Source organism: Myripristis murdjan, chromosome 17, assembly GCF_902150065.1.
Source record: "Myripristis murdjan chromosome 17, fMyrMur1.1, whole genome shotgun sequence".
NCBI classification, from domain to species: domain Eukaryota; kingdom Metazoa; phylum Chordata; class Actinopteri; order Holocentriformes; family Holocentridae; genus Myripristis; species Myripristis murdjan.
This window is the reverse complement of record NC_043996.1, coordinates 31,865,104-31,891,837: the sequence shown is the minus strand read 5'-3', so window position 1 is coordinate 31,891,837 and position 26,734 is coordinate 31,865,104. Positions and strand designations below refer to the sequence as shown.

General features: G+C 39.7%; 2 protein-coding genes across 2 annotated transcripts in view; one reads left to right on the top strand and one right to left on the bottom strand.

The window, feature by feature from the left end:
• Positions 1–3,273: 3,273 nt before the first annotated feature.
• On the top strand, positions 3,274–15,368 carry crfb16 (cytokine receptor family member B16). The gene is made up of 7 exons (XM_030074782.1): positions 3,274–3,477; positions 5,012–5,138; positions 7,890–8,080; positions 8,846–8,991; positions 12,117–12,258; positions 14,277–14,428; positions 14,898–15,368. Exons 1-7 carry the CDS (start codon positions 3,414–3,416, stop codon positions 15,072–15,074), a joined length of 999 nt encoding a protein of 332 aa, XP_029930642.1. The 5' UTR covers positions 3,274–3,413; the 3' UTR covers positions 15,075–15,368.
• A 5,488-nt stretch (positions 15,369–20,856) lies between these two features.
• Positions 20,857–26,734, bottom strand: part of LOC115375367 (stonustoxin subunit alpha-like) — a 40,907-nt gene continuing 35,029 nt past the window's right edge. Inside the window, exons 5-6 of the mRNA XM_030074781.1 lie at positions 21,344–22,956; positions 20,857–20,895 (exon numbers count right to left, since the gene is read on the bottom strand). Of these exons, the coding sequence (XP_029930641.1) occupies positions 20,857–20,895; positions 21,344–22,956 (1,652 nt within the window). The remainder of the gene's footprint in view (positions 20,896–21,343; positions 22,957–26,734) is intronic.

Sequence of the window (26,734 nt, the reverse complement as noted above, 5' to 3'; positions counted from 1 at the left end):
GGTTAGCTACTAGCCTACTAGTACCAATACTGCAACCACTACTAATACTACTATTAGTACCACAACAACTGCTACTACTACTACTACTACTACCATGACTACTACTAATACCACTACCATACTATTACCTGTACTAAAGCAGTGAAACAGTCTGAGTGTTTCTCTGGTTTCATGTAGAAAAGAGGTTTGGACGGTTAATATTAGATGGTTTTCTTGTTCACACAGAGACTGCAGCAGCTCAGTCACTTCTCCTCCACCCACACAGCAAAAAAACAGAAACACACACACACACACACACACACACACACACACACACACACACACACACATCACATCACAACACACAGTGAGTTTTTATGTCTTTATAGCTTTATTGTCGGCTACAGTTAATGTTTGATCATCCTGAGAGTCCAAAGTCCCATCTCGCTCTCTGTCATGTTTCTGTTATACACACACACACACACAGAGAGAGAGAGAGAGAGAGAGAGAGAGAGAGAGAGCATGCAAACATAGGCCTACAGCCCCCATTCATTCTCATACAGACGCTGAATATCCCTAACAAACATTTCTCATTAAAGTAAATCAGTTTAGCTGCTTATTAGAGGAGTCGATGGGCTTATAAAGACTTCCCAAATATTTTAACCAGCTCTCAGCATCTTTTAGTGTTATGTGTTTGTTCTGTGATTGTGAATTATTGTGTGTGTGTGTGTGTGTATTCCTGATCATATCCTTGTCTTATTGGAGAATCTGCAGTTCAGAATGCCACATTAAAAGACAATATACTCTTTATCTCTACATGGTTTACAGTGCTAAAAAAAAAAAAAAAAAGGCAAATTGTAGTTTTTTTTTTTTTTTATAGAATTCATAGAAAAGAAATGCACCATAATGAGAGCAGAAACACTCTGCATAGCTGAGTCTTTTAAATCACTGTTAATGGTGAAATAATTTGACTGCTCCAGCGATGTTTGATATCAGAAGATCTTTCAGTGGCCAAAATATCAACCATAAATATCTGGTTGTAAAATCTTTTTTTTTTTTTTTTTTTTTTGGTAGTTCAAATAAATGGAAATTATGCTAGAAAAAAACTCACTACCCTATTTCTGCTTAGTGGAAAGGCATTGTGGGGTTCTCAGGAAAACACTAAGCAAAAGTGGAAGTAAAGTAAACGAGGGCGGTTAAGGGAAATCAGCGACACCAAAAGAATAAATAACATTTAATCACAAAATAATACAAAATACTGTATCGAACATCTCAGACTGATGATGTTTAACAGAGGAGGTGGTGGGTGGCAGCTTTTCTTTAAGCTGATGACAGAAATAGCTTCACCAATCAGACTTTGAAACGTTGAAAATTACAGTGAGGTCTCTTGGTCTTGACACAGTGCAAAAGCATTATTAGCATCCCTGACTCATATCAATGCATACTGCTAGCCACAAGCTAACCCATACACTTCCACGTTTCTACATGTTGCCTAGAAGCAGATTTCCAACACAGTCTATAATCATTTGCTGAGTCAAGGTCAAGTAAATTAAAAAGCATATAAAATAAAAATTATGGTAAGATTAAGATAAGATTGTTTTATTAGACACGACATCATCAGCCGAGCTGCTTCTGAAAGTATCTGGTGGAGACGGGAGCAGAGTGACTGCAGGCGGCTGGCACATCCGGGGACGGCGGCTCGAAAACTGATCCAGAAACAGGACACGGCGCAGATGAGCTGCTTGTTTGGGTGTCAGCTGATCAGGAGGACGTCCTGCACCCAGAGGACACTGTCAGTATGCAACAAAACCAGGCAGCACCGTGAAAATAATAACTAACATGTCATAGGGACTGAAGTGTCCTTTGTGCCGGAGTGCAGTGTGCAGGACGTCTCCTATATGTACTATCATAAATATGACCATTATTAATACTATTATTAATACTACTATGATTAGTACTACTGCCACTACTACTACTACTACTACAATTACTTCTATTACTGCTACTACTACTACTACTACTACTACTACTGCCATTACAACTACTACTACAAACTAATACTACTATTATGTATACTACTGCTAATGATACTGCGACTACTACTACTACTCCTGCTACTACTACAACTACTGCCATTACAACTACTACTACTAACTAATACTACTACAATTATGTATACTACTGCTAATGATACTGCGACTACTACTACTACTCCTGCTACTACTACTACTACAACTACTACTACAATTACCTCTACTACTGCTACTAGGAAGTGTTACCACTACTACTACTAATGCTACTACTGCTACTACTACAACTACTACTACAATTACCTCTACTACTGCTACTACTGGTACTACCACTGCTACTAGGAAGTGTTACTACTACTACTACTAATGCTACTACTACTACAGCTACTAATACAATTACCTCTACTACTGTTATTAGTGTTACTACTTCTGCTAATGCTACTACTACTACAATTACTACTACTGCTGCTGATAGTGGTACTACTTCTACTACTACTACTAGATATACTACCACTACTAATACTATTACTATTGCTACTATGACTATGAACACTAATATTACTGATTCTACTACCACTATAAATACTACTACTACTACTACTGCTTCTACTGCTACTACTACAACCTCTGCTACTACTAATACTAATACTGCTGCTACTAATGTTATTATTACTATTGTTACTTCTACTTTTTACCACTACTACTACTACAACTACTGCAGCTGTTGCTACGCCGACTCCTCCTGTTGCAGGTGTTGCCACAGCTCAAGTGTCCCAGTGAGGAGAGGCTTTAATGAGAGCCCTGATAACAACAGTAAACAACAACAACAACAACAACAACAACAGTAAACTGTTCAGACAGGAGTTCCTGAGCTACCAAGGAAGGAAGCAGAGAGACACAGCAGAGAGAGTCTTCAGCACAGATGATGAAATGTGCTGTGAGCTGCGTGACAGCCAGAGGCCTGAGAACGAGTCCGACTGGCTCGGCAGCTTCTGATCCAGCATCCAGACCTGCCGGTATCGCCCTGTGCACCCGGCGCAAAGTGAAACCGGGCCGCCGCCGTGCCTGCACACCTGGGAGAGGCTCTCCTGCCGTCCGGACGCACACTGGAAGACAACTGGGGACAACACACACTCGCTCCCAGGCAGCAGAGGTGTGTTATTACCTGGGACGTTTGCATGAGTTTCTGGATGCTCATATTCAGGTTTTGAGACGGAGCTGCTGCAGAGCCAGAGGGGAAACAGACAGCAGAGGGAGAGCGTGCAGGCGGTCTGCAGCAGAGAGGAGACAGACGTGGCTCGCTCAGGTGTGAAGGCATGCAGAGATCACTGTGACTGTGACTGTGTCTCATAAAGGTCCTGCAGGCCCCGGGTCCTGCACCCCCCCAGGCTGACCACAGGGGCTATGACAGAGAGAGGAAAGGTTTCCCATGGTGCTTTGCTGCTCATCCTGCTGGACTTCACAAACTGTGAGTGCATCTCAGCTCCATTTCACTTCCATCTGACCTGAACTCTCTGTTCACCAGGTGGCATCACTCAGGCTGTGTGATGCCACCTGGTGAACAATCACTGGAACTGCATTCATCAGCTGAAGAACTCATTTACAAAAAAAACTTTACAATTAAAAGTAAAGTAAATAATTAAAAGAGGTAGAGCACTGTTTTAGATGTAAAGTGTAAAAATAAAGTGCCTCATGTGAAAACGTAACACACACACTGAGACAAACTCTGTGTTGAAACAAACATACAAACCATGAGATAGATAGATAGATAGATAGATAGATAGATAGATAGATAGATAGATTAAATTGTAAAAAAAAAAAAAATGTAAAAATAAATAAAATTCCATTTAAATTAAATCCCTGCCCTTTTTTCCAAAGTGGATGCACAGTAACATTATTAAATTATTATTATTATAAAACTTCGTGAAGTGATTTAAAAAGTGCTTCACATATATCAAGTATAATAAACAACACCATAATACAAAAAGTAAATCATGACACATAAACAAGGCATAAAATAATTCAAATACAGCAACATACAACACAACGTAATTACAAATACAAAAATAAAAATAGATAGACTCTTGTAATTTATTCAGAATTTCACAGGAAGCCAGTGGGGCGGGGCAGGACCAGGGGTCATGTGGGACCCCGGTTCTGCTTAATCAGAATCAGAAAAACTTGATTGATCCCCGATTGGACCAATAAGAGCCTGGCAGCTGTGAGCAGGTTGGAGGAGACTAACCCTGAGACGCGTGTACAGAGAATTACAGTGTCAGCAGAGGAAAATGAAAGTGTTAATGAATAGTTCCAGATCCTCGGAAGATAAAACACATGAATTTCTTGCAATAACTCTTAACTGACGGGGACAAGTTTGAACGAGCCTGCAGAGACACGGAGGTCAGAGGTCAAAACCGACTCCAGGCTGACTGGAGTCGGTTTTGACCGGTTTTGACTGACACAGCTGAAAGTAAGAATTGTCAAAAAACAGAAACTTGACATCGATTTTATCGGTTTACTAACTGCGAGACTCATTTACGACAGTTTATTAGGGCCACTGTGGGGTAAACTCTCTGAGACTAAAGTGGTACCTTTAAGAGCGAAAAACTTACAAATTTGGATTCAGCAAAGTGAAGCAATGTGACTCCATGACTGAGAAAAAGTAAAAGAAAACAAAATCTTGTACATTTGTGAGGTTTTTCTTGTAAATTCACCACTTTAATCTCGGAGAATATCTGAGTTTCTTCTCCGAATATTGAAGTAAAGTGATCCTGTTGCAGAATTTGAGCCATCAAGTGTCTTTTTTGGAAGAAAATGTTTAAGTGAAGTGGACCAATAAACAACATGATCAGGTCCTGATCAGGTGGAGGAAACGTAGACACACTCAGTGTTTGGCGGTGGCTGAGCAGATAATTCAGATTATTAATCTGCCTGCTGTTGAACATGTCTTTAAAAACACCAGCAGTCTGTCTGAGTGACATCATCCACACATTCGCCCACAGATGCCTGGTTCCTGCCGTCGCCCCATCATGTCTCCATTGAGTCCGTGAACATGAGGCACGTCCTGAAGTGGCGCCCCCCGCAGGCCGTCTGCAACACGACCCTCCTCTACTCTGTCCAGTTCCAGGGGTGAGTTTCCACACTGAGGGATTCCTGATTCCACCAGCGTGAGAGCCAAAGGCTGCTCCAAAAAAAGATTCTGGAATCGATTCCAGTTCCAGTTCCAAGGATCTGGAATCAGTTGAGTCGATTCCAAGAGTCGACCACTGCTTCGAAATGTCTTTTTATCTCTGGATTATAAAAACTAAAACATAAGAGAAACGACTGTATTGTATTGACTGATTGTGTTTGTTTTCCTGCTGAAAGTGAAATCGAAGACTTTATTTTGTAAAGCATTCTCTTGGATTTCAGTCCACTTCAGTTGTTTAAGATTATTTCTTGGAGGACATTTCTGCTTTATGAGACTCTCAGTGGAGAGAGACAGGGCAGAGAGAGGGGACGACATGCAGCAGAGGGTCTTGACTGGGTTTGACTGGGTTTTAGTGTCCCATGACGGTTTAATTCTGTTCCAGAGGCTTTTCCACCCCAACAAGAGTGTCACTCTGAGGGGAGACGGTGTCAGTTTAGTGGCAGAATGAGCAGAATGAGCAGGATTTGTTGCTGTGGTTTATAAACACAACACTGAAAGTCACCACTCCTCCCCGGCTAACACAACCACCGGCTGCAAAAAAAAAAACAAAGCACGATGGAGAGGATTACTTTTGCATGAGTCGATACAATCCACTCATTTTGCCTTTAAAGATACTGCAGCCTCAATGGGAAAATACTGACTCATGAAACAATCATCGGTCCAGCTGTACTCTTGGCATTTATTTTGATGATGGTAGCAGATGGGTGGTGGTTGCTGAACAGGATTCCACACGGTTCCAGAGAAGTTCAGCAAACACAGCAATATACAAATAATAATATAATAATTATACAATAATAATGAATGGTTTAATGGTAATTTTCTGTGATTGATAGGTTACGTGACACTGCAGCACCCAGCTGGCACGCCAAGAACTTAAAACAAAAGCCATGGTAGAGATCTGTGGGTGTGTATAGGTGTGTGTGTGTGTGTGTGTGTGTGTGTGTGTGTGTGTGTGTGATTTGCTTGTGTACACACCTTCCAGGGTGTGACAGCTGTTTGTGTGTTAGTAGCAGCAGATGATTTGACTGTGGATCAGTAAACTGACCCAGTTCTGTTTTTTTTTTTGTCTTTCTCAGATCTGATCTTTTTGTTTAATCTGTTCACATTCCTTTGATTTATTTATTTATTTATTTATTTATTATTCCTCCTTTATTTAGCCAGGAAGGCCCCATTGCAATACAAGATCTCTTCTTCCAGGGAGTTTTGGTTATGACGGCAGCACAATTAGTTTCACATTAAAAACAACAATTTCACATGATAGAACATAAACAATATAGAAAAGCAGCACAAGGGAAATAGTGAAGGACGGTAGGCATGCAGGCTGTGCCAGTCCACCTCAAGTCAAGGAAACGATGTAAAACAGCAACACAAAGACCTTTCAAAATATTCAGAGAAAGGAGCATTTCTGAGATGACGATATTTTGCAGCTAGTTCCATGGCCAGGGTGCGTAAAAGGAGACGGATCTAAGTGCAGCCTGGGAACATTAAAAAGAATCCAGTCAGTAGATCTGCTGCTGTAGTTGCTTGTCTGAAAGGAGTGAAAGTCTTACTGTCTCTCAAGTGCCTTGCAACGTGTGTGTTTGTCTCTTCTGGAGACTTTATAGGAATCCTTAAGAATCCTATAAAGAGCAGTGAGTGAGTGTGGTGGTGTGAGATCTAGAATCCATTTTTTTTACATAGGGGTGTAGTTTGATGCATGTAAATCACATCACCATAGTCGAATAAAGATAGAAATGAGCGTTTACCCAGTTTAAAATCTGCATGAAAAAGTTACAATGAGGCGTGAGGCCACCTGTAGGTTTAGTCTTGGGGTTAAGGTAAAGACTAGGATAATAAACAACTTTTTACGTTATGGTTTTGCTAACTTATCCCAAAAGTGATGCACATCAGACACACAGTGACGCAGGACATAAAGCCATCGCCCCGGGTGAAATACCAAGTTAAAATGGTGTTCTGACAGCGATGTGACAGTGGAAAAAAACAACAACATAAATTCAGATACGTTTCCGATTTAGGGACACATATGCAAGTGTCAGATTCAGTGAGGTTTCTTTCTGGAGTAAAAAAAAATTAAATCGGTGTCACGTTTGAGGGAAAGTTCAGATCTCGGCCACTTTTTCCTGTCGGTCTAATCGTAGCCTTAGAAACGCTCTGCCTGTTAGAGTTTAGCACACCGACCACATTCACAGCAGCCAGTCCATACATGCTGAGCTCATTCATCAAGGATCTTATAGTGTCTGACTTCATTTAGCAAAGTGCAGCACTGGAGGTTTCCACTGGTGAAATGAGAGAAAAGGAGAAGAAAAAACCCTGTGTGGCCTACGAGAGCATTTTAAAGTAGGTCGGGAAAAATCTGGGTGGAGAGAATCAAAAAAGACACCAGTGAGTCATGAAGACTGATCATCATGACTGATGGCCAGTGTGACAAAAGGTAATATGTTATTGAATGCCTTTGAAAAGAATGTGTTAAGTGTTTGGAGGCATCTTTTACCGGTTCAGCCTGTACTGTCAATGCAGCCTGGCTGATGTGATCATGTCAGTCACAGGAGCTGGCAGGACCGGTCTCACTGAGCTCAGATCTCAGCCGTGTGCAGCCAACATCATTAACGCAGCAAACAGAAAGGTGCAGCTGTGCCTCTGAGAGCAGCTGCTGTGAGTCTGTGTGTGTGTGTGTGTGTGCTCTGCTGCAGGGAGTTTGAGCTGAGGATCCTGAACGGAAGCTGGCTCAACGCTCCAGACTGCCAGCGGATCGCTCACACTCGCTGCGACCTGACCTCTGACCTGGCCTCAGACGCCGACTACAACATCCATGTCCGAGCGCAGTGCGGGCCCAGCGTCTCGCCGTGGAGCAAACTGCCCCGAGCCTTCAACAGGAGAGACAGTAAGACGCTGAGGCTAACGAGGGCCCACTGAGTCTGCAATGATCATGAGAAACCTGAAAAATCAAATCTGCCACGTTGTTTTCTGTCCGCACTGATATTTTTTAGTCCTGGTGTCGCCGTAGATGATCTGCTCGGGAGCTTTCACTCCGTCTCCTTCCTTCTTACCTGGAGAATCCTCCATTAGAACAGCAGCCCACCAAGGTGTGACACACCTGGCTGTTAAAGGGGACGGGAGACGGCGCTCTGATTGGTTTACTGCATGTTACGCCCCAAACACAGCCAGGATTAATGAAGAGACTCAGTACAAGCCTTTAAACCAGGAGCCTGGAGCAACCAGCCTTTTTTCAGCTGTTAAAACAGCAGCAGTGAGTCTGCAGACTGTGCATGAAGACCTTTAACACAGAGCCCTGTGTGTCTGCTAGACTACCAAACCAGCATTTTACAATCAATCCATGTTCTTGAAAAACTCTGTTTTCGGTGCATCAAAACGCCGTTTTAGTGCAGACAGGAGGTTAAAAACGGAGAAACATAGATGTTTCTTCAGATTTCTCCTGATCAGTGCAGACTGGGCCTCAGACGTTGCAGCACAGACGATTAATTTTGCAGTGCTACTCTTTATTTATTTATTAAATTATATTATATTATAAATATTAAAATTCCAGTATCTCTCTCTTTCTTATAGACACAAACACACAGACACACACACACACACACACCGAAAGGAGTGAGCAGGTAAAAATCAAGTGATGACATGGAAAGCTCAGATCAAACGTCTCTCTGTGCAGCGTTCCTGACGGCGCCTCAGATGGCGGTGGCGGCGGTGGGCGGCGGTCTTCAGGTGTCGTTCAGCGAGCTCCCCCTCACCGTCGTGGTCAGCGTGACCGTCTGGAAGAGAGACGAGGAGCAGCAGGTGAGAGTTTCGCCTTTTTCCCCACACCAGACGAAGGAGTGTGTAAAACTGTGTGAGGCCGAGCACGAGCAGCAGCAAGCTCTGCCGAGAAGGAAGCTGACAGAGGAAGCAGACGATTTCATTTGTTTCTCTCAGAAATGTGAACTAAGTTTGCCGGGTCACTGGCAGTTTGTAAAGCAAATCCAACGCCCTCCCATCAGGCTAAACTCTCCATTACTGATCAATTTAAAAAAACTCAAGACTTGAATGATTTTATGCCTCTGTGCTGGCGACAGCCGTGACTTGAGGCTTTATTTATTTATTTATTTATTTATTTATTTATTTATTTATTTCTGTCTGTCTCATTCTCATGAAAAATCTCGAGGGAATTTCTTCAGATTTTTCAGACAAAGATCAATTTGGACTCAAGTATCAACTGAGTAGAATTTGGAGGTCAAAGGTCAAGGTCACTGTGAGCTCACAAAACACATGGCTGCATATCTCTTTAACCCTCTGAAACACTGGAGCAGGCTTTTATTTTGTAGTGTTTGAATTAAACCGATATAAATCTATGATCAAAATCCCCTTTAATTTTTTTCCCCTAAATTTGAAAGTCACAACTTTGGGATTTTTTTTCCTGCTGGAATATATACACACCCACAAAACAGAACAAAAACAAAACCTAGCCCTACAATAATAATAAAGATTTTTTTACAGGACACCTGTAAGACATAATCAATGAGAGAGAAAAAGGTGGTTATTTTGATTTTATGAAGTATTTATTTATACTTTTTAGAGGAGACTGTGCTTTCCAAAAAAAAAAAAAAAATATCACAGACCAGAGTACAGTTTTTATTTTTATTTATTTTTTATACGTGGAAGAAATGAAGGGAATTTAAGGTTACGTAAAACATTTTAAATAAAAGTAGAAATTACAGCGAGGCAGTAAAAGTACAAGAGTGAGGGTTCACTGATGGCTGTTTGATCGGACCACCTGCTGTCACAGCGAGACTCGCAGCCTCTCATGACTTCCTGCCACACTTCCTCCCGCAGAGTCCTGCTGACCTTTTTCACACTGCATGTTTGTGTTTTGAGGAACAGTTTTTGGACATGTGGTGGTGCCTCGTTCTCCTTTCACATTCACTTCACACAGTTTGAGGTTTTGCAAGAGTTCAAGAGTTCAGTTTGTACAAACAGCGCACGCAGCAAAACGCTGAGGTGTCAAACTGCCTGTCTCCCTTTCTTTCCATCATGTCTTGTTCTCTAAGGTGTGTAGCTCATATGCCAGCAAACTAACACTGAATCAGTGGTGAAATGTGTTGTTTCAGCATCAGTTTTGAGACAGAGACAGAGTCAGAAATACTTTATTGATCCCAAATGACAAATTAGGTCAGTTGCAGTTGCTCAAATTCTCTAGAGAAGAATAAAAATGAGAGAAACAGAAAAACAAATAAGAAATAAGGAATAAGAATAATTATGTGCCCTAGAAATTTGTTTAAAAAATGTGTGTGTTATGTATAAAGCATTAATCCTACAAAATATAACAACATAAATACAGAAATAACAAACTGCTGCCTATAATGCTCAGCTTGTCTTGTTGTCACGGTAACAGAGGTGTTCATTCACTTCTATGTTTGGCATTGAGCTCATAGTTAGTGCTGCTGTTGGACTGGACTGCACTTTACTGACAGCTGTTTCCACTATTTTGTCCCCCTTCGTTGTGTGTAAATAGGGAGGACAAAAAATCAGAAACAACTCTCATTATAATGCAGTCCAGTAGCAGACCTCTGCAAACTACAACCTCAGTAATAAACACAGAATTAAAGTGACACATTCTGCACAATGTCAACACAAACTGAACATTATAAACTTTGTTAAATTTATGGCAGAGCCGCTGAGCTGAACTGCATCAGACTGGTCAGCTTGACCCGAGGAAGAGACGGTGTGTGTGTGTGTGTGTGTGTGTGTGTGCGTGTTACTTTGGTTCAAGTTCATGGACTGGTTTCACGCGGCTTTGCTCCCCTCAGTCTGACAGTTAAGGCGTCTGCAGACCGCAAGTGAAACAGGAACTTCCATCTCTGCTTGTTCAAACATCCTCAGTCACACGAAGCGCTTTTCTGATGTCGTAACAGAGAGACAGAAGAGAAAGACATTTCACCATCTCTGTCAACTCTGAACTGTACATCTCCTTTTCACCCAGGTTATCTTCCTGAATGTTTGACTTAACATTCACATTGTGTTCATCCACACATTACCAAATTAATGGCTGCATTTTTCTTGGTTTATTATAACAACAAATGTTAGTACCAGAGTTGTTATAGTTTTGTAGTAGAGTATTGTTGTGCATTTTCTATTAATTTTAAATTTTATTAAATTTTATTTATTTATTTATTTATTATTATTATTATTATTATTATTATTATTATTATTTATTTTATTTTATTTTATTTTATTTTGTTTTTTCTTTTTTGTCATTGAGTCAGTTTAGTGTCAGTTCAGTCTCCAGATGGGTTCTCTGGTCCCAGTTGAGTTGCTGTTGTGTGAAAATGTTGAGTTGGAGTTGAGTTGTTCTTGCTGTCAGCGTCAGTAGGAGTTAGTTGTTTTATTCTAATCTGGCCGCTGTTTGTCAGATTAGCTCTTCACTTTGTGAAGGCCGTAACTCCCAGTCATGTCCACAGCCCAGTCTCAATAAACATCACACACACACATCTGACCAAATTGACCAACAGCAACACTAAACACACTTTATGTACAGTTTTATTTTATTTTGAACTATAATAACCTTGGCCATTATCTAAAATGAAATATGACATTTTCACACACAGCCTTACTTGAAATAAATCGTGTCTGCAGTGTAAAGCCATGGGCATCAAAAGATTTTTTATTTTTTTTTATTCAATTATTCAGTTCAGTTCAACTCAAAGGGTGTTTATTGGCATGGGAAACAAATGTCTGGCCGTGTCGAGCCACATTCAGTGTTGGACTGAAGTTACATTCTGTGTGTGTGTTCGTTGTGTTGATTCATTTGCTTTAATCAAAAGTTTAAACCTCAGATCTGAGGGGGGATTCAGATCTGGGACGGTCTGAGCTGCAGTGTGAACAGAGCTGGAGAGGAAGTGAGTCACCCCTCTTCCTCTCTAACGCAGGTGAAGTCCTACCTGCTGCAGGTGGAGCAGACTGAGCTGCAGGTCGCCGCCCTGCAGGAGGGAGCTGAGTATTGCGTCAGCGCTCAAACGCTGCTGGACACCAGGAGCAGCAGCGCCAACACTCAATGCGTCACCATCGCCGGTAGGTGTGTGTGTGTGTAGGTGGACACACACAGACACAAATGCAGGGACGTTGTCTTAGCTGAGTCAATATCAGTATAAAGTGCCATTGAGACTTCCCAATGACACACAAAAAAGATCAGATTTTCCACTGAACTCCATATCCATTGTATAAAGGAGACCTTAAGCTGTTAGAAATGCATGTTGGTCAAGCTCCTGCACCTTTTATAAATTGACTGCAAGCATAGAAAGTACAGGTGAATTGCAAAATGTGTCCACCCTGTCATGGGACAATTTCTAAATAGAGTAAATATGTTCTAATCATACTGATTACAAAATGTACATTTTCAGAAAGGTATTTGGTCCCTCGTTCAGGAATATATTTTAGTTTCTGGAAAACATCTCTCAAAAATACAGAAATTATGGAAAAATATGTTTGTATATGTAAAATCTGTGAAAGTTGTACTTTCTTTTCTGAATAAACTCTATAAATAAAGGTATCTGGTCAAACTTTGAAATAATACTGTTTGGCCCTAATCTCTTAAGAGCAAAATCACACAAAAGGTTTTGCTAACTTGTGAAAATAATTATTTATTCACATAAAACATGAACATGACGAGGTGGACAATGGCATGACGGGGTGGACAATGTTATGGTTTTGTCAACAAATGTTTTTTGTCAAAACTTGACTTTTTTCACCTACTGTATTTTGAATTGTGCACAGGTAGGCTACATTTGGAAATGACACTCAACAACAGCAAAAATCAATAAATAAAACCTTCAACTAGACGAAAAAACAAGATTGATATAAACAAAACAAAAACCCTTGGTCCCTAAATGTAGGCCTACCACAAAAAGTATAAACATAGGTATCCTTTCAAATGGTTTCTTTCTCTGCATATGTTTTGTCCTCCACTTGACTTCTGAAACACTGAAAAACTTATAAAACTGTTATAAAACTAGACTTGATGACGGGGTGGACAATGACAGGGAGGACGTTTTTGGCTGAAGTTAGCATTTAATGAGCACATGTTGGGCCATTAGCTAGCAACATGTATCAGTTAGGAAGGTGACTGTGTATACTTTAACAAACATATTTTGAATTTCTGAAAAGCATTTATATAGATTCATATTTTGCAATGACAGGGTGGACACATTAAGATTGAACACATTCAAGTTCAATCATAAAATGATGAAAATGTCAAAATATAAATCTTGATATGTACTCTCTCTGCATGCGCTATTCTTCACTCCATTTGTAAAAGACAAAGCAGTGGTAGTGATGTCACTGATTACAGCAGGTGGTTTCTTTTAGTGGCAGTAACCACCTAATGACGGGGTGGACAGCAAATCCAGGGACACATGCAAAACGTTTATTATTATTATTACATTAGACCATAAATGATCCAATTGACTCATTTTATTCAAGTACTTGATGAGAGCAACAAGAGCATGTAAAAGGTTTGTACATTGTATATCATTTATCTACTTATTTCACTCAGTGAAGTTAGTAGAGAGGAGTTTGGGACATGGCAAAATCACATGCATCTAATCATAGAAAAATTTTTTTAAATATGAAAAACACCCTTTTAAAGATGTATCTCTGTACCAATGTGTGTTTAAATGTTTGGCCATTTATAATAAACCCTCAGAGTTTTGTTATTTTGCAAATTTTTCATGAAAAGTGAGTGATTTCTGCCTGGGACACCAAATGGTACCCTATATTGATATTGACTCAGCTACTGATGAAGAATTTGTTTCTGAAATGTTATGCATCTATTTTAGTTTTTCTTGCACAATCAGATTTAGTGACAAGGACATCCTGGTGATTTTAGCCCAGTTTTAGCCAAGTTTTTTCCTGTAAATTTGCCACTTTAATCTTGGAAATTCAGAGTTATTTCCTTGGAACATCTCCCAGCTCCACAATTAGTTTTTCCCTGCAATGGCCTTGATGCACCACTGTAAAGCTGACCATCTGGACTGGCTGTAAAAAACACACCAGTGTTACCAGTGTTATTTAAACTTGTGGTTGTCCTCCAGGTCCTGCGTCCTCGTGGAAGAAGGTCACCACTGTGATCGTCACCGTGTTCGTCATGGCCGGCTTGCTGTCCGTTGTGTTTTGGTCCGTCGTTCAGTGCAACACAGATGCCTGCCAGACATATTTCCGTAAAGAGACGCTGCCGTCGTCGCTGGTGAGTCAGCAGAGGTGGAACCAGGAGCAGAAGTACAGTTACATATCTGAAGTGTGACAGGGACAGACATTTATTGATGATTGAACTGAATAAGATTTTCCCCAAGTACAAAGGATTTGATAAGATGTCGTCTCAGTGTACCCCATCTGATGAGATTTAGTTATACCTTAACTGTTTATACTGTAGACTGACAGATTAACTGTGAAGAGTGTGAAACCTATGGAAAGAACAGTCATTCTTATACATTTTCTCATTGGGTGAACTTCTAGTCAATGAAATAAGAGTGAAATTAAAATATTGACCATTTTTCCGGGGAACCCCTGGAAACCCTTCAAGGACCCATGTGGCTCCCCGAAACCTCATTTTTTTGCTGTGATGAATGTTTTGGTTTGAATCTAAATGAAGCAAATCCCTCTGTGACGCAGTTAATCAGGTGTGTACCTGCTGTCTGTTCACCTGCTCTCTGCAGCAACCTGACTGGCAGATTGAGATACTGAAGATCCCCGAGGAGACAGAGCTGTGTGAGCCAGTTCAGGAGATCCAGCCGAGTGAACTGCCTGAGGAAATGAATGACATCAACACTGCATTCATGTCATGTACAAAAGATGGTACAACCAAGCCTCAGCTCACACTAGAGTTTACATAGCCAGTGGTGCTAGAAAAACTGCACAGTTCACCTCAGCTGTCAGACGGTTAATACCACAGAAAATAATGTTTAACTCAGGTCCCATGTGAACTGGTTTGTTGTGGTTTATGGTTGACATGAACTGAAATGTGTCATTTCTATGTGTGAAAAAGCTCATATGAGGATATGTCTTGAGAAAACTGCAGCCAAGGTGTGTTGATGGTGACTATTTCCAACGAGTGATGATGGCTTCAGACCCTCAAGTCTTTCTCAAGGTTGTTTCTGTGTGACTTACTGGAAGCAGAAAATGAGGAAAAGGACCCGTCAAAAGAAAAAATACATTTTGGTATGAAATTATGAAAACACGTATACACATTCACCTTTATTACAAGTGTGTTTTTACCAGACTAATCATCATAACCAACATTTGTTTTCATGAAATATGCTTTTATACAAAGATGTACAGTCTTTAGAGTTGGTTTTATACACATTTTTACAACTTTATACACACACACACACACACACACACACACACACACACACACACAAGTTGGTTTCCATCACTTCAGGGAACATTACATTGACTTACATTCATTTCCTGGAGATTTATCCTAACCTTAACCCTAACCACTACCTGCCTAACCCTAACCCTAACCCTACCCTAACCTTAACCTAACCCTAAAGTTATCTTAGCTTTAAATCAAGTCTTCACCCTAAAATTAATGATTTTCACTTATGGGGACTTGCTTTTTGTCCCCATAAGGGAGGCGAGTCCCCACAACGTGACTGTGTAAACAGATTTATGTCCCTACAACATTAGCAATACCAGGTACACACACACACACACACACACACATTTTTTACATTACAGTACTCGTGTTTCTTCGTGTTTCTGAGACGTCATATTGACACTGTGTGTCACCATAGACCCGGTCACTACTCTGAAAGGTATCTTGTGTATGTTGAGGTCCATGCAAATGTAAATTGTTTGAAAAATGGTGTAAAACTTTGCCTCATACTAACTCTTGCAGTAATGCAGTTCTGTTGTGTGTTTTCATTATGTTTATGGTGTTTTATTATTAACATCTTTATTATTATTTTTAATAAACTCAGTAACTAAACCAGTTGTATTGACCTGAATTGAACTGAGCTGGATGGAGTTGGTTGGCTGCCTCTATGTGTTTGTGGGCTGGTGGGTGATAATCGCATGTTGGGAGCATACATGTAGCTGCTTTCAGCGCCGTTTTCGAGCTGCAAATCCCTCTGCTGCGGTGAGTAAAAGCTTCCAGAAGCTAGCTAATGGCGAACGTTAGCGAGAACAGTGATAAAATGGACAGTTAGCCGCGATGCTAATTCGTGCCATATTAAATCAAAGTCACTTATGCTAAACGTATTAGCGATATAAAAACTCAGTATGTATTGGGTCTGAAAAAGCATACTCCTGGGGCCTATTCCATCAAGCTGGCTAATAGTCCAGTAATTTTAGGCCAAAATTGGGGTCAACCTAGGACAAATTGCAAGAGAAGCAAACTCAACTGATTTTGTATCCTCAGTTTGTCCTGAGTGAGGGGAAAAAAAGTCCCAAGAAATCCCATTGGTGGAAAGTTTTGAAAATCACCTATTTATGACCACATATTACCAAAAAACACTGTTTTTAACACACAGGGGAAAGGGGTTCAAAATTTTACTTTCAGATATCACTGTAAAAATTCACAAGATGATTGCACACACAAAGACAAGAAAAAAAGTCAATTACAACCTTTTAACCTTTTAATTCACTGTTATGTAGTAACCTTTTAATTCAAGGTTACTATATATATAGTAACCTTTTAATTCACTGTTTAAATGTCTCTTCTGGCATTTATTCATTATATACCAATTAGTGCATATCAAATCAGATAATGTGTGATATGCATGTGAAAACAGAATAATTCAAAGAACTTGTAATTGACTTTTTTTTCTTGTCTTTGTAAAACTGTACTGTAAAAACAGTGTTTTTTGGTAATATAAGGTCATAAATAGGTGATTTTCAAAACTTTCCACCAATGGGATTTCTTGGGACTTTTTCCCCCTCACTCAGGACAAACTGAGGATACAAAATCAGTTGAGTTTGCTTCTCTTGCAGTTTGTCCTAGGTTTTTTTCATAAAATGACTGGACTATAACGGGATAGCCTGGCTTATTTCGATAAGCCTCGCTAATTTCAGTGAGAGTTCCGTTCCATCAAAGTGGCTTGTATGAGTTGCAGCTCAGTAACCATGGCAACTTAGTCAGCAGAACTAGCCTGCTCCGTGGCAGGCTTATAGTCCAGTAATTTTAAGCCAAATAAGGGGTCAGCGTCAAACAAATTGCAGCAGAAATAAACTCAACTGATTTTGTATCCTCAGTATGTCCTGAGTGAGGGAAAAAAAGCCCCGAAGAATCCCACTGGGGGAAAGTTTCAAAAAAGACCAAAATACAGCCCATTCAAACGCCTATTAACTTTTTTCCTCATGTGAATAGGGTAAAAATTTTAACCTTTAGGTATCACCATGAAAATTGCTGAGTTGATTACTTACCTTAAGACAAATAAAAGATGTATTGCAAGTTTTTTGAAATTGTTTAGTAACATGAGCTTATTTGCATAAATTTGCATAAACTCCACAGTTTTACTACAGAGGGCATATACAGTGGTCTTCTTATGATACTAGCATGAAAATGGGGATGAGCTGTCTCCATGGGTCACTTGACAAGTAACCACTTAGAAATGTCAAAATGGCTGCCATTTTTCAAGATTGCTACCACTTTAGTGGAGCAGTTATGACATGCTCCTTTCTTCAGGAGGTGACTGCTGCTGAGATCAGGGAGCGCCACAATATAGCTTTTTTGATCAAACAGTCATTTTGCTGTGGGTAGCACTTTACTGGGTCCCCCTTGGTCGAACAATGCTAATGCTGTACTGTGGCTGCACCACTAGAGTCTAGAGACACTAGAGACTTATCTCCCAGAAACAGCCTCACGGACCCAACTCCAAACCTCATCTCTGCAATGATAATTGCTAAAGACTGGTTGTAGCATTTATGCAAATTAGTGTATACATAATTCAAATATGCACCATTTGCTCATGTCAATAAACAATTTCAAAAAACTTGCAATGCATTTTTTATTTGTCTATATGTAAGTAATCAACTCAGCAATTTTCATGGTGATACCTAAAGGTTAACATTTTTACCCTATTCACATGAGGAAAAAAGTTAATAGGCGTTTGAATGGGCTATATTTTGGTCTTTTTTGAAACTTTCCCCCAGTGGGATTCTTTGGGGCTTTTTTTTCCCTCACTCAGGACCAGAGGCGGTCCTGGCTAGTTTTGCGCCCTGGGCGAACCGTCCCCCACCCCCACCACATCAGGCCTATCATTTGTTAACATCCTATTAACTAAGAATAACACACTAGAAATTACTCATAAAGCTAGATCACATATAGCTTACAAAATGTCATGTCAGTGTATAGGAAGTTATTTAGGTTACCATAGACCCACGTATAGCAAAAAAAATTAAAAATTCCACAGTCAGGACGTATTGTTTACCAAATCCACAGAGTAACAGGCCAATGTGAACTTGCACTTGTTGTGTTGCAAACACAAACTAGCCTATGGGTGAAATTAATTCCATGATATGATGCCTAAAATTCTAATAGTTGCTAGTTCAGCAAAACTAAAAACCAAAAAAAAAAAAAAAAAAAAAAAAAAAAAAAAAAAAACTTCTGTGGCTAAGTGGCAACATATTAGCAAGAGGCTAATAAATAGGGTATAGGCTACTGTTTCATTACATGCACAATTAACGTCACGCATAGAGACTTGCATACCTTTATCTTTTGAACGTTTCTCCTCTTCTTCTCTCCTTCTCTTTCTGAACTGGGCACCTGATGTTTTTTTTGGCCTTTTGTCCATGATACTCCATTGACTTTTTGTTGTTGTTGTTGTTGTTTGGCATTTTCACATAACCCAATAAATTACATGTAGCTATAAGGGGTCTATATTAATTTCATGAATGAAATACAATTTATTTGGAAGCAGCAGTTTGTGTTGTTTGGCCTGGGATCTTTCATATCAGAGGTTAGTCTATCCCCCGCCCCCCTCCCCTTTGCTTTTCCTGAGACTCACAACCTGCACACAGCCTCTGCAGTCGCAAGTTGATCCCCCGCGCCCCCCTCCCCCTTGCCTTTTCTTCTGACACACACGACCTGTATACATGACTCTCAGCAGCAAGTTGACGTGATAGTAGGGGCGCCTTAGCACCCACTGCACCAACTTGACATGGAAATGAGCGACATTAGTGTAGAAACGATTTTTTTTTTTTTTTTTTTTTTTTTTTTTTTTTGCGGACGCACTTTTTTTTTTTTTTGGACGGCGCTTGTGCGCCCCCAAGTAGATTGCGCCCTGGACGGTTGCCCACATTGCCCATAGCAAAAACCGTCCCTGCTCAGGACATACTGAGGATACAGAATCAGTTGAGTTTGCTTCTGTTGCAATTTGTTTGACTGTCTCTCCATTTAGATTCACTGACCTGAACTATATGGATTTAGGAGTATTCATATACAGTATTTTCAGGAATTTGGTGTGCAAAGTTTGTATTAATTCCTTCACATGCTACAAAATGTGCAGAGGGCAGAAAGTTGAAAACAAAACACTTTGGACCGTGATGCTGTATCAAGTTTTATTAATCATTTAACAGTTTCATTTCAGATTTTAAAATTGAGCAATGTTTCCCCATACAATAATAATCAAATTGTGCTGTCACCTAATTACTTAACATGATTAAAGCGTTTTCCTTATTTAAAATAAAATTTCAGTCAGTACCTTTTATATCAGTTGTCATTTAAGGTTTTTTTTAAAATCCCAAAGTAGAAGAATTACAGAATTATGAAAAATAAAATATTTTGAAGTGAGTATAAAATCAAGGACTCTCTTGTGACAGTAAATCTCTATGTTGCCACTGATCAGTGTGGTATCAAAAACACAACACAACAAAACAAAACAAAACAAAACATTGTATTGAATAACATAAAGTGGGTGCAACACAAATTGGATTCAGCATGTACATAATAAAAACAAATACAAGAGATAATAACCAAAACCTTTAATTATTAGATTACTTTTTTGTCAATATATAAAAAGGAAAACAACAGGCAGTATCTATCTATCTATCTATCTATCTATCTATCTATCTATCTATCTATCTATCTCCAGTAGAAAAAAACAAAACAGCAAAATGAGGATTTAAATACTTTTTGGATAAAAGAATGTAAAACTGGCACTTCTCATTTGTATCCTTAACTGTGATGAACCCAGTTTCAAACTGCAAATTTTCAAGTTGTCATTTTCTAAAGACCACTTTTGTCATGCTCAAGTTTTTTTGTGCCTATGACATTTAAATCAGCAAAAAACTTGTTCATGTGCCAAGACAGTTTGTCAGAGCTGCCATCATATTCATCACTACCATTGTCAGCATTATTTTGCAAAGATGGCTTCTTGTCTATCTGAGTGTTGACTTTGAGGTGAACTGGCAGTCCCCTGTTTGTTTTATGGCATGGGCTCTTATAAGCATTGATATCCTTGAGAACTGGTGAATGTCCGCCATCTCCAAATGTGACCAGGATCCTGACGTTCTCTTCCACATTTTTGCCAAAAAAGGAGATCATTAAATCAAGCACATAATATTGTGGTGGTGTAAGTTCGGGAGCAGAAGCATCGACCACAAAACACACAGCATCAATCTCAGTGATTCCTGAGGAAGAGGAGAAAAGGCTGCGGATTTTCTCAAGGATCATTCTTTCTCTCTCTGTTTCTCTTGTGTCCCCGAAGCCTGGAGTATCAACAATGGTCACAGAATATGGGATTTTAAATCCTTCTTGATGGTTGATTTTGTACATAATGACCTCAGACGTCTGGCTTTCAGCTTGTGATCTCAGCTGACCCTCATCAATTAACTTGAATCTGAAATTGTCATTCAACTCTACACCAATAATGTAGTTGATCATTCCATTGATTACAGTTGACTTTCCTGATCCAGTTGCTCCAAGAACCATTATTGTGCGATTTCGTCTCAAGCATTCTTTGCCAAAACTGTAGCTCCTGCATCCATCTATGTCCATAGCTTCTTCCGTCAGAGGTAGCTTGTAAACTGAGGGCGATGCAGAATTTATGAGTTTGCTTTTACGTTTGAGGATTTCTGCCAATTCACTCTTTGTTGTCCACACATTAACTGTATTGCTTTCCTTGCTTCTACCAGCTACACCACAATCACATCTGACCCTGACAGCGTACTCTGTCTCTGGCTGAAGCCCAGATATGATGGCCTCTTCATCTTGTGAGACCATTTGGTTCCATTCAAGCTCTTCATGTGTCACCCCAGGAGCTGTTTTTGCATACTCTACAATGTAGCTCAAAATGTTGACACCTTCACCAATCTCAGCAGGTTTCTCCCAGCTAACTGATAACTCTCGTGAATTTGGTTTAGCTTGCAGTTTTCCAGGAAGACTGGGATGTTGTGAGGTTGTAATGGGATCACTGTCTTTACTGACTGGCCCTTTGCCAACAGAGCACACTGCTCTGCATCTGAACAAGTACTCTGTGTTAGGAGCCAGACTGGACACTGTGACTTCTCCAGCTGTCAATACTGTCATTTGCTGCCAGTCATCTTCTCCACTGACACAGTACTCAACAGAGTAGTAGGTGATGTTTTCTGCTCCGAATCCTGGTGGGGAAATCCTCACTGTCACACTGTTGTGGGTTGTGTCACTTACTGCTGGTTTTTCAGGCTTTGAAGGAGGTTCAAAGTTCTCAGGAGTGAAAGAACCCTCTTTATAAAGGTGAATGCTTGCTCCTTTTGCCTCCTCATTTGCTATACCTGCTGTCAGGAACCTAATGTTTTTCTGGTCCATGTTGGCCTCTGCAAAGCCATTGAAAAGCTTTGCTTTTTGCCTCACAGCATCCATCACCTCCTGTGGAAAGTACCACTGAGCTTTCTCTACATCATAAGTCTGATATGTAATTCTTTTAGGACTCTCTGGTTGGGGTGTTTCCTTTAAGTATTTTAATAAATCTGAGAGGTATGGTTCATCATCCTCCAGTGAGGTGAAAGCAAAGCACACAGCATGCTCAGCACTGAGGATTTCTTGATCAAGTGCATATCGAGATGTGACATTCTTGGTGTTTTTCATCGTGTCAGTGAGTGATTTTAAGATGTTAATTTCTCTCTCTTTACAACTCATCCACTCACTCAGGTTTTTGTTGCTGAATGGAGAAAAATGTCTCTTTTTCAACACCTCTGCAAGCACAGCCTCCTCTTCCCCACCTCCCCGGATTGATGGAAGTTTCTTTGCCAGGGTCCTCTGGAATTCCAGCTTGTACTCAGAGAGCAATTCTTTAAAGGTTTTTAGCTTTTTTCCAATCTGTGGGAATTGTTGGGTTGTGCTGTTTTTCATTGCATCATTGCACCTCATTTCTAACTCACTCAAGTCCTCCAGGATGCTCTGTGCCTCCGTCACTAATCTAATACTTATCTGATGGACAAGTTGAGCTGCAGCAGAGTCTAAACTTTTCAGGGGCATCAGCCAGACCTTCACTGGAATGGCATTTTCTCCATTTGCTCCCAGTAATTTTGGAAGACTCTGGTAGACTTCTATTGCATCCTGAAAGAACACAGGATTCTTCTGAAGGTTAAAGTCACCGTGGAATTTGCAGGAGAAATTTTGAACTTTTGAAATGTCTGTGTCACTCATTTGCAGGGAACCTTCACCCTCTATTGCAAGCGTGGGAATCTTTTCGATCATCACCTTCAGGTTGCCCTCAATGTCTTGATGATCCTCCTTTTCAGACACCTCACGGTCAAATACAAAGAAGGCTTGTGCCCCATAAAGGATACCTGTGACTACATGTGTTGCTATTCCTTCAGGTATTTGGCAGACCCCCCAACCTGTACCAGTCCACCCAGGAAACTTGCCTTCAGGGAGGCATCAACATTTAATGCTGAAAATTTGTCCTCAATTGATTCAGATGCAACTATCTCAAATTCACTGTTGGGTTGGGGTCTATCTCGTATCCACATTTGAAGTGCATCATGGTCCCAAAGTGTAATGCCTTTGAAACAAAGAGGGAAAATCAAATTATTACTTTCATCTCCACACAGACGATTTTTGAGTGCTTTTCAGTAAAAAGGGAATAAAAACACTCAGGTGACATATGTTAAACAGTAAAAATGGAAATACAATGGAATGGAAAAGACAAATCTGATCTGCAAAAAAAAAAAAAAAGATAAAAGAAAAAGATGGAAGACAATTTACTGGGTGATGGAATTATATTATGTCTTTTCAACTAAACATCGCACAAAAAGTAAGGAAATTTGTGTTTGGTAGATTATTTCTTTCTTGTAACAGTGCTTCTTGGCAATAAATCTTATACCGTTGCAAAGCCTGTTTATTTCCCTTTTAAATGGTGCCAAATTTGTAAGGAACATGCATTTGTAGGATGAGCAGTATAGCTGGATATGTGGGTTGTGCCCATGAAAAATCTTCTCTGCTAACGCTAAACAGATTATTCTGCCATTGACTTTTGTTTGGTGTTTGGTGGATTGGATCATTGAAGTTTGAAGAAACAAGACATATTGGCAATTTAACAATTGATTCATTTAACAAACAGGCGCCTCAGTAGAGCGTCCTCATGCTGGTCACCAGCCTGGTCACACACTGCTGTGGGATAGCATCCCATTCTTCAACCAGCATTGACCCCCTGACCTCAACCCCATTGAACACTTGTGGGATCAGCTTGGGCGTACTGTTCTTGCCAGAGTGACCAAAACAACCACGTAGGCTGCCTTGCAACAAATGCTAGGATTAGGGTTAGGGTTAGGGTTAGACAGTGCTCATGCTTCTTCGTCTCATCCATGTGAAACGCAACACTTCCTTTGCAGTAGACCATTTGTCCCATTACAGAGTTACCAGACACCAATTGTGGAGATCAGCTAGACAAAAATTTGTCATGAGCTGGATATATGTTGAATTGCTGTTCTTCTCTTTGGCTATTCTGTCACCACCTAATGACATGCAAAAATTCTATATATTAAAAAGTTGTGGTTTATTACTTTTTTAACAATGAGTGCTTTAGATTTGAACAATTGCATTACATTTGAGTAACCTTGAATTTAAAGTATTACCAGGGATGAGTGAGTCTTGGCAACAGTCGTACAGCATCCCAAGGCTGAAAGGGCGACCGAGCGCTGCCACCTCAGTTGTCCTGAAGGCCTCAGGTTCCATCACTCAGTCTTTGCTGGAGAATGTGGAACATTTATCAATTAATATCTTTGATGTTATGCTCTTGTTAAACTTGTTTATTGACTAAATACAACAGCTGATAGGAGTGGTGTTTTCATTTCACTTTTCTTGTTCCATGTTGTGGTACTTAATTGTTGTCATAGTATCCTGAGTCGGTCAGCTCACAGTGTTGAATATTGATATATTTTACCTTTGCAACAACTGGAAATTGTTATGGATAAGACTATGGGCAAAATGCCTTAATTGTAACTGCAATGATTTTGTGGTGTGTTTACACCAACAAAAGTGACATGACATATCCATGTGTTTATGTTTATGTTGTTTTTTTTCTGACAGTGTTAATAACATGTCAGTGTTAGTAGTTGTAACATTTTGCAGATCTTATTAGGAACGTCTTAAGTACAGAGCGAAAATGTCAAGAGTATAATATGGCCTTTCTCATAAAATTTATTTTAAGAAAATATAGTTCACATTTGACAGTAAATTCATGCAGGTCAAAGGTCAAAGACACCAAACATTTTCAGAGTGAAAGTTTTGGTTTCAGTGTCTGCACGGTACTAAGTAGATGGACTGCATTTCCATAGCGCTGTACAGTGTTTGCATAACTATAGAACTACAGCTCATGTTCCAGTCTGAGTCCTGAAAAATAGTTCCCTGTGAATGTTGAATGGTATTTTTGCCTAAAATGCCATCCTTAATATGTTAATTGTTAAAATTCATATTGCAATGATAATGAAAACTCCCTACCAGCCCTATCTCTGACCACCCAATGCCATTACCACTCCTAACACACGTCAGCGCGTTAGTAAGAAATACTCGATGGTTTAAAACAAAATCCACTGAATTACAAACACTTTTTCATAAAACACAAAGCAATTAAAAATCTTAGGTGTTTGAATTGTCATCATAATATTTAAAGCTAGAATTTGTTGTGTAGGTGTGGAGCTACCTCATGCATGTGGAGAAGTTTGCACAACTGATGAAAAAAAGTTTGATCTCAATTCTGAGGGCAAACAGAAACATGTATTGTTGAATGGCAGGCTCCCATTTAACATTATTGATGTGAGCTGAAATATTAGTGTAGGCTAGTCTTCATTTTAAAAGACCATAATGGTTTGTTAAATAATTAACTAAGTTAAGTAATTATTAAACATATTATATTACTGTAATTAAAATCCATTAATATAGTTCAGTAGAATTGAAGATAACAGCCTAACTGATTATTGTGCACAAACATATCAGTACTCAAATCTGCGTAAGAGTGGGAATGTGGGAATGTCAGATCTTTGTGAAAACAGAGCAAGTGGTTTTCCTCTTAAAAACAATTGGTGAATCAGGCCAGGTGTTAGTTGATTAAGTATTTTGTTGGCATTTATAATAAAAGCATTCACCAAGATAATATTAGTTATCAAAATGATAAATCTGTTAGTGATGTGAAGAAGTTGCTTTGTACTCACGTTAGAAATGTCTGCTGCTGTCAGGCTGTGGTGCATGGACGAATTAAACTGGCTGTGGTCTGTTTCTTTCTTTTGTAGTGTGCAGAAAACCCATCTGCTTCCTCTGTGTTCATGAGAAGAAGAGGCTATAGTCTCATCAACTAAGGCTGATTTCTTGTAAATGGTCTGATTTTCTCTGAGTGTGCTGGTTGAAACTCCTTACCACAACTCTTCGTCTGACTGTTTAAAACAGCTTGTTCACACAGGATACAGAACAGATTCTTATTGGCTGCATACCATAACCCACTTCAAGGACAGATGGTGGTCCATCAGGTGTGTTATCTAGTTATCTTTAGCATATATAAGATATCTGCTAAAATGAGGTTAGTAATAGGTCAAGCCATATGAGCACAATGCTCAACCTTTTTAATATCATCCCAAGGCAAAACCTTTAACAATGAAGCCTCAGAGGTGGAAACTTCAGTTTGTCCTTTCATAACTACATCAGTGCACCTCATTTACCTTAATTTTCTTAATTTGTTTAGGCCTTATCAGTTTTAGACCTCATTCACATCAAATCTACTATGAAATGTAATACCGTCAACTCAAATATGATACAGGCGGCACAGCTACCTCAGTGAGACTGGTAATATAGACCGGACTGAAACATCAGCTAATTTAAAATATTCATATGATTGCTGTTTACTTGTTAAACTGTAAAACTTTGACCATTGTTCTACTACATTTCAGAGTATATCTAACCCCAAAATCATGTCACTGTTTCCCTGCAAATGAAGAAATTATGACATTATATCTCAATTGATTTGTTATAATGCGAGATAGGCACATTGATGCATTGATACCTGGATACCTGACAGAAAATTACACTGAATTCACATTTTTGTGAAGATTTGGGCTTTTAAAGGCAGGCTTAAAC

Bases quoted from the DNA above. Each gene is read 5' to 3' on its own strand.
- crfb16 (XM_030074782.1), top strand. From the start codon at position 3,414: ATGACAGAGAGAGGAAAGGTTTCCCATGGTGCTTTGCTGCTCATCCTG. The intron at 3,478-5,011 runs GTGAGTGCATCT...ATTCGCCCACAG, and splicing joins CCTGCTGGACTTCACAAACT to ATGCCTGGTTCCTGCCGTCG. The intron at 8,992-12,116 runs GTGAGAGTTTCG...TCTCTAACGCAG, and splicing joins AGAGAGACGAGGAGCAGCAG to GTGAAGTCCTACCTGCTGCA.